This window comes from Brienomyrus brachyistius, chromosome 3 (assembly GCF_023856365.1).
Source record: "Brienomyrus brachyistius isolate T26 chromosome 3, BBRACH_0.4, whole genome shotgun sequence".
NCBI classification, from domain to species: Eukaryota; Metazoa; Chordata; class Actinopteri; order Osteoglossiformes; family Mormyridae; genus Brienomyrus; species Brienomyrus brachyistius.
The window spans coordinates 19,803,666-19,816,108 of NC_064535.1; the positions used below are offsets into that span (position 1 = coordinate 19,803,666).

The 12,443-nt window shown below is 44.8% G+C and overlaps 1 protein-coding gene across 3 annotated transcripts in view; it reads right to left on the minus strand.

The window, feature by feature from the left end:
- Window positions 1-70: 70 nt before the first annotated feature.
- slc35f3b (solute carrier family 35 member F3b) overlaps window positions 71-12,443 on the minus strand; it is a 56,589-nt gene continuing 44,216 nt past the window's right edge. For 2 of the 3 annotated variants that reach the window (XM_049009520.1, XM_049009523.1), the window contains 5 exons: window positions 10,257-10,382; window positions 8,509-8,701; window positions 6,934-7,023; window positions 1,834-2,219; window positions 71-1,676 (listed from right to left, as the gene is read on the minus strand). In XM_049009520.1, coding sequence (XP_048865477.1) covers window positions 1,978-2,219; window positions 6,934-7,023; window positions 8,509-8,701; window positions 10,257-10,382 — 651 coding nt within the window. In that variant the 3' untranslated portion in view covers window positions 71-1,676; window positions 1,834-1,977. Of the gene's footprint in view, window positions 1,677-1,833; window positions 2,220-4,378; window positions 6,135-6,933; window positions 7,024-8,508; window positions 8,702-10,256; window positions 10,383-12,443 lie in introns of those variants that run through there. The other variant, XM_049009522.1, reaches the window with a different exon arrangement.

Below are 12,443 nucleotides of genomic sequence, written 5' to 3' on the forward strand. Positions count from 1 at the left end.
CAAACTCAATCCACGCCGAAAATGTTTAATTTACATTTCAATGTGCCTGAAAACAACAGACGGCACAAAATAAACCGAAGTATAATTTATTCACACGCTTTTTTCCCCCTCAAATGTGATCTTACATTGCATTTCAGTGTAAAAACCATCATTCCTTACAAAGGTTTACAGTTACATCTAGCAATAATCCCAGAGGAATACAATATAATATTTTATTGCCATTGTAAAAAATGACAATGGGTGACAGCATTGATGTTTTCTATTGCAAAAAAAGGCGATAGAACCACACAGCTTGCGTCCCGCATGCTCTTATCTTTGAGTCGACTTCACGTTCTGTTCAGGTAGCACCATATATACTTCAGTATATTGACAGAGTGGTGTCTGCCCTAAATTTCATCTGTTTATCTTGCATTCAAGTTAAACATCAAGACATCAATAGCTTTCAAACAAGCCAAAGTTGTGTATTTCCTAGGGCATCTGGTGTTCATGATATAGTTTGAATCAAAGATACTGGCACTGCTCCCTGACAAGGTGGCAAAGCTGAATCTCTGGTAACTCTATACACTGTGTAACAATACAGTGTTATAGGTTGGGCAAGTTACGCTGCACAGAATCACCTAATGTAAGCTGTATCTCCAGGGGTCTCGTTCTGTGGCAAAGGCTTTGCTGTTCTCCTGAAGTGAGAAATCGTAAACCTGGCATTTCGTGAGTGTTGCTCAGTCAAGGAGCTTCAGGAGCCGAAAACCGTGCTGAGGAAGGGGACAGCAGCCCCCAAGACTCAGTCAGCTGAAGCACCTGTGCTAGGACGAATGAATGGCAACATACAGAACGGTGAGTAGTATGTGGTGACTGGTGAAGAATCAGCTTTTGCAGACAAGATGAAGAACTGCCCAGACCCAAGGCGAAGAGATGTATGTGTGAAGGGGAACACAGCTTAATGTGGATGGTCAGAGAAATGGTCATACATTCATGGCAGGGTGGATACCAAGGATCACACACACACACCTCACACACCCCCATGATAAGTCCATACCCCCATCAGCTTTGTAGAAGAATGTTACTCACTGGGATATGGCAGTACCTATTCACAGTGTTCAAATTGCTCACTGTCTGTGCCAAAAATGTGGAATTGATGCTAAGCATAAACTTAAAAAGTATCTAAAAAGAAATATTTTGAATGCAATCCACACCCACCCCAGCATTAAGCAGATGACTGCCATCCTGGTCACGACAGAGTACAGAGAAAGGCTTTAAATTCACAGTCGTCTGCTGGGTGAATTATTGTAATATGCATTGACGATGAAATTAACTTGTGTCAGAACTCATAAATACCATCACAGTATAGACCCTCTGGTATGTGGCTATTGTTATTACTCAAAAAAACATATTGGCAAAAATCTATGGTAGAGTAAGCAGTACAGTGAAAGAAGGCCTTTAGTTCCAGCTGTGGCAGAGGCTTAAGGTGAGTGCACTCTTGCCAATTTTGCCTTTGCTTAGCTCACACACGGCATGCAAAGCAGGCATGGATTCGGCAAATATCTTCAAGCCAACCATTATCCCTGTTTGAGCAGCTGCTTTTGGAATGATGTCGCTGTTATGGTTCCTGGCCGGGCTTCCAGAAATGGGTGCAAGTGATGCGAAAGGTCCTTCCAAAGAATGGATAAACAGTGATGGAGCTGAATGGGAAAGGGTAGGGCGAGGCAAGAAGAAAATATGTATTTAAAATCCATGCAAACTACTGTACACTTTGAAGTAATTATGGACTGCTGTACTTCATATAAAACATTAAAAATTATATTTTTGACTTTCAGTTCAAATTACAAACTATAATACCTGTGCTTTTTTTTTGCTTCCTTTTGGTAGAGCACAAAAATAGGACCTTCTTCCCCATCAGTAAATGAATGGCTTAATTTTAAAAGGTGAGCGGGTTGCCAGGCAGGATTGGTCTGGCCGGCGTTAAGAGGCGGGGTCAACATGTCAGTGTGTGAATGTCGACATGGACGTCCGGCCCCTGCGACTCCAGTTGAGTCCCGCACAGGCGCCCGCCTCTCCGGTGCCCTCGATGGCCTCCTCCTTCTTGCGCAGCTTGGAGCTAAGCTGGATCAAGCACTGGTCCCAGTCTTCGGGCAGCAGCAGCATTAGGAAGCCCAGGCAGATGATGAAGACAGCTATGAGGCGCACTGTGTTGAACTGGATCTCACAGGTGTACAGGTCCACCACTGTGGGTATAAAAAAGGGTATGCAGGGTACACTCTTTAGTGCACACCCCACTGGTAAAGACCCCCTAACCCAGTTCATTCATGCAGAACAGGTCAATAAATAATGCAAGGGGCTTCTTAGTACCACTTGTTGAGGATGGTACACCCCCAGCCCCCAAATGACTCATCTGGACTCTGTGCCCGATTTAAGTACTTAGAATCAGTTTACACAGAGCCAGGAAACCTACTGGATGTAGCCAAGTCTAAGGAGCAAGGGGCACATTCCTTACTCTCTCCAGCTGGCTAGTTAAATAAATATTAGTCATGATGCAGTGAAGAGCCAGATTCAGTGCCTTGAGAATTTTCAAAGCACAACATAGTCACTCTGTCTAATGATACAGTCTGTCATTAGTTGCTTCTAACACTGTTAAATTACGAACAAAGCAGGGTGTACGTCTCCTGATTCATATATCAGGAGATATATTACGCTACTTCCTAACATTTTTGTGTGTCCCTGTGCAAATTATTATGGGAAATACACAGTGTTTAATTTAAATAAAGCTTCACAGGAAACATGCAGAAAACTGCCTTTATTTTTCTTTGGCCTACTAATAAAATACATAAATACCAAATAGATATGTATTCTATCAAAAACATCAGGAAATCCTCAAAATAGTGAAGGTGGATGATTCTGATCCCCCCAAAGCTGCTACTGACATTGACTGTAGGGTATTGTATTTAAAAAGCATATGGATTGTATTTAAACAGTGGAAAACCGACAAGGGACTTATTCAGCCCTGCACATAGCTGCTCTCCTTTTTCACTTTGAAGTAATATCACTTACAGTTGACCATGGAATTTCTAGCAGGGAAGAAATTTCACAAACTGACTTATTGCAAAGGTGGCATCCTATGACAGAATCAGGCTTGAATTCACTGAGCTCTTCAGAATGACCCATCCTTTCACAAATGTTTGTAAACCTGACTGTATGGTCTGATTCAATGATTAAAAGGTGTCCCCATACTTCTGCCCATATAGTATGTTGATTTGTTCTTAAACATGATATGGGTTATTCTTGCAAACTGATACCTGTGGCTCACTACTCCAGACTAAATTTTCTGACCCCACTAGATGGTGCTGTCTATAAAAAAGGGCTCAAAACGCGGCCCAGAATAAACCATCACCATCTAGTGGGGGTCGGAAAATACAGCAAATCATGAATCATGAAGCGTTCTTTTGCCCATCGCATTCCTGACTCTTGGCAATTGACAAGTCAGCGAGTTCGGCACATTCGGCTGAAGTGTTCACTAGGCAAATCTTGTGAGACTTCCAAGACCCATAGGAGATGCTTATGATATTTACTAATGTATTATTATTATTTAAAATGCATGGATTTACATTGTTGGGCACTGGCATCCTCTCCTGGAGCCGAGACCTTATCGTGGTGGAGGGGTTCGCGTGTTCCAATGATCCCAGGAGCTAAGTTGCCCAAGTCAAACAGGTCCTGGGTGAGGAACCAGACAATGACTAAAACACAGATTCACGTTTTCCCTCGTCTGGACGTGGATCACCGGGGCACCCACCCTGGAGCCTGGCCTGGGGGTGGGGCTCGATGGCGAGCGCCTAATGGCCAGTCCTGCAACCATGGGGCCTGACCGGGCACAGCTCGAAGGAGGCACGTGGGCCCCCCCTTCAATTGGCTCACTACCCAGGAGGGGTCATAGGGGTCAGGTGCAGTGCGAGCTGGGCAGTGGCCGAAGGCAAGGACCTTGGCGGTCCGATCCCTGGCTGCAGAAGGGGACATGGAGTGTCACCTCTCTGACGGGGAAGGACCCTGAGCTGGTGCGTGAGGTTGTGAGGTTCTGATCAGATATAGTCAGGCTCACCTCAATGCACAGCTTGGGCTCTGGAACCAGTCTCCTTGAGGGGGACTGGACCCTCTTCCACTCTGGAGTTGCTCGCGGGGAGAGGCGCAGAGCAGGGGTGGTCATACTTATTGTCCCCTGGCTGGGCGCTTGCGTGTTTGGGTTTACCGCAGTGGATGAGAGGGTAGTCTCCCTTCGCCTTCGGGTGGGGGGACGGGTCCTGACTTTTGTTTGCTCTTATGCACCAAACGCCAGTTCAGAATACCCACCCTTTTTGGAAGGCATGTTGAAGAGCGCTCTTCCTGGGGACTCTTATTCTACTGGGGGACTTCAATGGTCATGTGGGCAATGATAGCGAGACCTGGAGGGGGCGTGACTGGGAGGAACGCCCCCCCCCGATCTGAACCCGAGTGGTGTTTTGTTATTGGACTTCTGTGCTCGTTATGCATTGTCCATAATGAACACCATGTCCAAACATAAGGGTGTCCATATGTGCACTTGGCAACAGGACACCCTAGGCTGCAGTTCGATGATCAACTTTCTGGTTGTGCCATTGGACTTGTCACCGCATGTATTGGACACTTACATGTGAGGAGAGGGGCAGAGCTGTCAACCGATCACCACCTGGTGGTGGGTTGGCTCTGCTGGTGGGGGAGACAGCTGGTCAGGCCTGGCAGACCCAAGCGTATAGTGAGGGTCTGCTGAGAACGTCTGGTGGAATCCCCTGTCAGAAGGAGCTTCAACTCTTACCACTGACATGTTCGCCCATGTTCTGGGGCAGGCGTTGGACATTGAGTCCGAATGGGCTATGTTCCACGCCTCCATTGTGGAGACCGCTGACCAGAGCTGTGGCTGTAAGGTGGTCGGTGCCTGTCGCGGCGGCAATCCCCGAACCCCCTGGTGGACACCTGTGGTGAGGGATGCCATCAAGCGGAGGTCGCTGAGGTGGTTAAAAAGTTCCTTGGTGGACAGACCCTGGGGGTGGATGAGATTCGCCCAGAGTTCCTTAAGGCCTTGGATGCTACGGGGCTGTCCTGGTTGACACGCATCTGCAGCATCGCGTGGACATCGGGGGCAGTACCTCTGGACTGGCAGACCAGGGTGGTGGTCCCCTCTTCAAGAAGGGGGATCGGACGGTGTGTTCCAACTATAGGGGGATCACATTCCTCAGCCTTCCTGGTAAGGTCTATTCAGGGGTCCTGGAGAGGAGGGTCCATTGGATTGTCGAACCTCAGATTCATGAGGAACAGTGTGGTTTTCGCCCTGGCCATGGAACAGTGGACAAGTTCTAAACTCTCAGCAGGGTCCAGGAGGGTGCGTGGGAGTTTGCCCAACTAATTTACATGTGTTTTGTGGACTTGAGAAGGCATTCGACTGTGTCCCTCGGGGAGTGCTCCGGGAGTATGCGGTGTCGGACGTCCTTATAAGGCTGTTCGGTCCCTGTACAACCAGTGTCAGAGCTTGGTCCGCATTGTTGGCAGTAAGTCGGACTCGTTTCCTTTGAGGGTTGGACTCCGTCAGGGCTGCCCTTTGTCACTGATTCTGTTCATAACTTTTATGGACAGAATTCCTAGGCGCAGCCAGGGCGTTGAGGGTGTCCAGTTTGGTGACCTCAGGATTAGGTCTCTGCTTTTTGCAGATTATGTGGTTCTGTTAGTTGCGTGACCTTTGGCTCTCACTGGAGCAGTTCACAGCCGAGTGTGAAGTGGCTGGGATGAAAATCAGCACCTCCAAATCCGAGACCATGGTCCTTAGCCGGAAAAGAGTGGAGTGCTCTCTCCGGGTCGGGGAGGAGGGCTGTCCCAAAGTGGAGGAGTTTAAGTATCTCAGGTTCTTATTCACGAATGAGGGAATGATGGAGCAGGAGATCGACAGGCGGATTGGTGCGGCACCAACAGTAATGCGGGCGCTGCATCGTTCTGTCATGGTGAAGGAACTGAGCCAAAAGGCAAAGCTCTCGATTTACCAGTCGATCTATGCAGCGCTGCCCTTCCCTACATGCAGAACACGTGCTGTGTGTAGGGCCCCACGATCCATGGGGGCCCCCATTTTCCGCAAGGGGACGCATTCCCTGCAAATACACAAAGGATGTGCATTGCTGCCGTGAGTCATGCGTAGAGCACCAAGTCAGCCAAAGGCAGGAGAGAAAAAAAAGAGACGAGTAATCTGACACTTCACGCGTTGCTGCAATGATTGACAGCATGCAGAAACTGACCAATCAGCGGTCAAATGCGCAGAAAGAGGCTGTTCATTTGATTTGTTCGTACTAATAAAGGTTGTAAACCTAAATGGCATTTTGTGATACAGTCATTTTGTAATGGGTGGGGGCCTCAAAATAAAATTCTGCTTGGGGCCCCAATTTGGCCAGGGGTGGCCTTGGATCTACGTTCCTACCCTCACCTATGGTCATGACCTGTGGGTAATTACTGAAAGAACGAGATTGCGAATACAAGCGGCCGAATTGGGTTTCCTCCGCAGGGTGACTGAGTTCTCCCTTATAGGGGAGATAGGATGAGGAGCTCGGTCATTCGGGAGGGGCTCAGAGTAGAGCCAAATGAGGTGGCACGGGCACCTGGTCAGGATGCCTCCTGGACGCCTCCCTGGTGAGGTGTTCCAGGCATGTCCTACTGGGAGGAGGCCCCGAGGAAGACCCAAGACACGCTGGAGAGACTGTATCTTTGGCCTGGATGATTCTTTTGATCTTGGATGTTCTAAACCATGTATGAAGAATATCCCCTTAATGCTGCTTCTTGGTGTGTTTATGTATGTTTTGTGTGCCCTGCGATGGGTTGGTGCCCCATCCTGAGGAGAACCCACCGAAGGAAGCCGAAGAAAACAGAAATGGCAGCAGACGATGCGGAGGAACTTACTGGCGTTAACAGGGACACTAAGGACAATTCCCAGGGATATCAGCGTGGGGTAAGTTACTGCAATTCCGAAGTTTACCAGGATGTTGAATGCTAAAGGAGGGTGAAAAAAATACACACACAATAAAACCTTAACAACATGACGTTGGGGAGGTAATTTACTGTCATTTAAGGCATGCAAGAAACACTCTCAAACATGCCTAACAAATGCACAGTTTACTGGCATCATTAAGTTAAAAGAAATTAGCTACAGTAACCTCTTGTTGTTGCAACTTTATGTAAAAAAAAATCACTGACACAATGTTTACACATCAAGTACTAATTCATGTACCAAATACCAAATGCAGTATGGACTTAAAGTTAGCTCATACTGTTTCCAATAATGCTGGTAATCAGTCAGATATTAGCCAGTAGGATATCCAGTGGTGGGTAAGATTCTGCTAACCTACTAACTGCTAACAGAAGATAATTGGTCCACTAACAATTTTCAAAGTTACCAGAAATGTGAGTTTTGCTAACTTGCTTACTAACGTGAGTGATGCTAACTTCTTTTGTTAGTGGATTAGCGTTTCTGATAACTTTGAAAATTGTTAGTGGACCAATTAACTTCTGTTAAATTTAGTTTCGCAATTTGTAAATCCACTAACATTTTTTTAGAAATAAATAAAGTTTAACGGTAAAAAACATTTGTAAATCCTAAAATTGCACATATGAGTTCCTCTTTGTTGTGAGCGTGTCTGCAACAGTCTATCTGGCACCCTGTTGGCTGACTACAATGAGTACAAGACATGATTAGTCAATATATTCAGCGCAGACAACAAGTTAAGTGAACAAAGATGAAGTCTATTTAGACTGAGGTATCCTGAACTAAGCGGAGAACTGGGGCCTGTATCACAAAGCTGAATTTCTAGCTTGGTCGCACCTTCTTTTGTCCGCTTATATTTAGTCCAAACCATGTCAAATATGACAAGTTGACCAGATAAGCCAAAAAAATTCTACTTCGGCCCCTAGTTATTTTACTTTATTCTTTGGGTTCTGACTGACAGAGCTATAGAATACTAGACGAGCTGTGACCCTCCTTCCTAATTCTGGGTAAACTGCCATGTTTGTAGTCCCCAAGTGGCTTCACTGAGGGCAAAATGTCAGCATGAGCCAGTTGCAGACTCCTCTGACAAAAATGCTTATATGTCACAAATGAATCATCATTGAAAGAAAATGTATTACAGGGACTCCACAGAATCCAACAACTGTCAATTAGGCAAGTCCAAAATATCCCCAGGTAATCACTCTAACCCTAAATTGCTATACAGGTTAGAATTTCAGCTCTCCAGGTATGTTTTTAAGGGTTTCAGAGCCTCAAACCAAACCACGGTTAGCAGCTTTCGTTAGCTTCTGCTGATTTTTTTTTGCGGTTTATTGGTTTATCAATTTAAACTCGAGAGTTAGCAGATTTGCCATCTCAAAGCTAACTTTTCGGTTAGCTGTGCCCACCACTGTTCTTATCTGATAAATGTTTTACCCCACACATTACTGCAAGAAAAACAATATATCTACTGTTTTTGCTGAATGACCATTCACCTAAAAGCAAGCCTGCCACCCCACACAGGAAGGCCCAGGGGATGTTGTCTGGTGAGCCAAAGTACTCCACATGTGTGAAGTAGAGGATGACAGGGACGAAGCTGATGAATACGAAGTTGGCCCCGCCCACAATGGTCAGAAAGAGCGCTGCCTCTCCAAACTTAGCACTGCCCAAAACCAGCTTGAAGAGCACCTGGGGGAAAAAGGGGACCTTCATAAACCAATCCATTGGCTGACGCATGCCTGATGGATAGCTGGCTGAAGGCGAGACCTGGTAAACGTCTTCTGTATCTCTGCCATAATTAGATGTTAATAATTTCAAACTGAAAGTATAGTGTGCCTCAGTCATGATATACACCCTCCTCATTATCAATCCATGTGGGGGGTGGATAGGAACTGTGAGTTGTTGACAACCACAATCAATGCAATTTAATTGATCAAAGCTGTGCTCTGTCTATGTTGCGTATGCTGACATCCAAGCACAGCTATTCACATTACAATGTCTTTCAATTGAATTATTATAATTAAATTATAATAAATTATTATAGAAGCTATAGTGATAACACTTTACTTAAAGCTGTCATTTATAAGGCATTATAGATACCTTCATAATGCATTATAATGGTTGGTATAAGAATTAATAAAGCATTATAACATCTTCCATTGATAGTCATAATGAATTATCGTGTTGATTACAACACTTCATAAGCTCCAGTGAAGCTCTAACCTATAATGCACTATAGATACCTCTTTATGCAGAATAATGGTCCATATAAGAATTAGATGCTTTGCACCACACTATGAAGGTATGTGTAGTGCATTATAAATGACTGCTTCATAAAGTATTCATAATGCATAATAAACATGTTTTTAATGTGTTATGCCTTTTTATAAATATTTATAGTCATGCTTTTAATGCTTTATGAATGCATAAAACGTTGTGATTGTGTTCATAGATTCATACAGACACAGCATTCATAGAAAGTGTTACCACTATAGTTTTATTTTTTCAACATATTAAAATCTGCTAAAGCACCAGGACAAAACTACGATGGAGTTTTAGGGCCACTATTAATAAAAATTAAAATATGAAACCTCGAGAATAAAGTCAAAACTTTCAAGAATAAAGTTGTAATTTGCCAGAATAAAGTCATAAAGTTAAAGAGAAAAAACCTGCCATGTTTCAAGAATAAAGTCACTCAAAACTGAGAAAAGGTTCAGAATCGTGTACGGACTTTGCGTGGCAAAATGAGGAGGCTCATATTCGATATTCAGTTTTCTGGCTTTAATAACTTTTAACGGAAGTAAGATGGGGTGTTTTTAATGACAGAATTGTGATGTCCAGTACAAAAACAGCTGTAATGACATGGTGGTTCAGCATTTTGGGCTCATGGTGACCCCTAGGATTTTCAGAATAACTCTCTCTAACAGTTATTAATTAATACATTGTATGCATATTATATGCCATCGGGGCAACACAACTTTACAACTTTAATCTTGAAAGTTCCAACTTTATTCTCGAGGTTTTATATTTTTATTTTTATTAATAGTGGCACTAAAACTCCGTTGTACAAAACACCTAACATTTCTTTGATGAAATGTTATCTGTATGAGAGCCTGAACAGACAAATAGCATGCCTAAGTAGACGCATGGTACTGACAGCTTAGTTTATGTATTTCCAGAATCCCTGGCATTAATCAGATTGTAAATTGTGTGGATTACTTGAGCAGTCCTGCTGTCCGCTCACCTTGTACAGTGCGGACATCGAGGCAGAGGACACCACCAGGGTGATGCCAATGACGGAGTGGCTGTGGAACCCGTCGGCGTACGTCATCATCACAATGCCAGCGATGGCCAAGATGGCCGCCACAATCTGCACAGAGGAACAGGAAGCATCTTAGGTTGGCAGGAGAAAGAGATCGGAGCACAAACGACCCCAGATGGCTTCATCCCTCTCAGCGACACGTCATTTCCCCTTGAGCTGATAGCTGCCAGGTTGGTAGAGTGCTGTTCCCACTTGATTGAGGTTCCAGAGACCAAAAGATTGTAGGCTAATACGTCAGCATATAAACATAAAATTGACTTAAAGCATAGTAACATTCTTCAAATGAAAAATTTGGGATCAGGTCTAATTGGGATTACATAGGTATTCTGTCTGACAGGTGCCACCTGTGGTCCTGAAGAAAGTGTTTGCAGCTGGGTTATTTAAGATAGCAAGAACAACACAAACTGCTGAACTGGCTGTAGCCAAGTGGCCACAGAAGCTGATGTAATGCTACTCCCCCAGCTGGTCCATAAGGGGGTTCAAATTCTGTGGCACTAATACACGTGAAGAAGGTGTTGATACTTTGAGATTCTCACAGTATCAGTTTTAAGACTGATACTGTTAATAATGAGTGACAATGTCTAATAATAAAAATGTGTAAATTCCCCCCTCCCTCCAAAAATGATTTCAAGTGAGAAATGGGGGAGGGGACAAAAGTAGGGAGAATGTCCAGCAACTGATTGCCATGTAACAGGTACAGATGGCATGAACGGCATGGCTTACTACTGAACTAAATGAAGGCAATTTTACGCTGACACACCCTCCGCTGCCACAGCTGAAACCTCCCACCTGCTCTGTAGGCCAATGGTAACCAGATGCACGCCAGCTTGCTCTCACCCCCAGTAATGAGAATTTCTCCATGGGGATCAATAAAGAATCAATTAAAGTGTCAATTAGTACTTTGTGACAATATGGTATTGCCTTACATTTTTGAAATCCCTGTTGAATAGGACAAGGGTATAAAGAGTCTGACTACAATGAAATAAAACTACAGCTGTAGGCTTGAGTCTTTAAACAAGTTTCATCTTGTTGCTGGCTGTCAGGTGGGAGGCGTTGGCCTCCCATGTAGGACTCCGTATGGGGTGCTACAGGACTCCCCAGAGTCTGCTGGTCGGAGGATGACAGCCAGTGGGTGGGCTTGGCTAAGCATGGGGGAGGGCAAAGACACGTGTTACAAGGACTCAAAATGGTTTGCTATTTTCATCGCTTTCCTTACCCGAGCTCCTCCAAAAAACCTACTTTCTATTCCCTCCCATCTCACTACTACACATCTGCATGTGCCACTGCTGCACAGAAGGCATAAAGTCAGCACCACCAATGAGCTCAGGCAGCCCAAAGAACCTCAAAAAGCATCTAATAAGAAAATGCAGAGACTAATATCTGTTACTGCCTAGTATATCTGCTGAAAGTGCATTAAAATACACTGCAGTGGCCACTAGGGGAGCTCTGGCGTCATCTCAGCTCCAACCCCTGATACATAATTTATGCTCCATACGAGGGAGGAGTCCAGCAGGCGTTTATAATACGTGTCAAAGCGCGCTGCTCTTACACTGACACTCCTGCTCAACTGTGCAGTGTAACCAAACCATGTGGAATTTCAGCTGCTCCCCCTATTCTGTACCAAATGGGAGGATCTACTCAGCCCTAGAGCCAACAGAAAAAGAAGTATTTAGGGGAAAGCACCGCCACAGTGAAGTAACGTGCGGAGTGACTCATGGGCAGGGTGAGCACCACTAACTCTCACCGTCTGTCAGCCATGTAGGCATATTCCTTGTGGAAAAATACCATGTCTGCCCTTCTCAAATTTTTCACAAAAAAGCTTCTTGGGTACCTCTCTCCCAATTCAATTCTCCATTTCCACCCTTACAGAAAATAACATTTAAGCACTTTTAAGGCTATCTCACTCATGCCATCATTTCAGTGTAACCAAACCATGTTAAACGTCCTTGGAACTGATCGATCCCACCGAGAAGTTCCCTTGGTCCTTATTTACCTCTTCACACCCCGTTCAGTTTCACCTGCATCCAAGTCATTACTGTGACATCACATATTCCCCATACAGACACCTTCAAACATTAAAGCCTGCATACCTACCCAAAGATGAATATG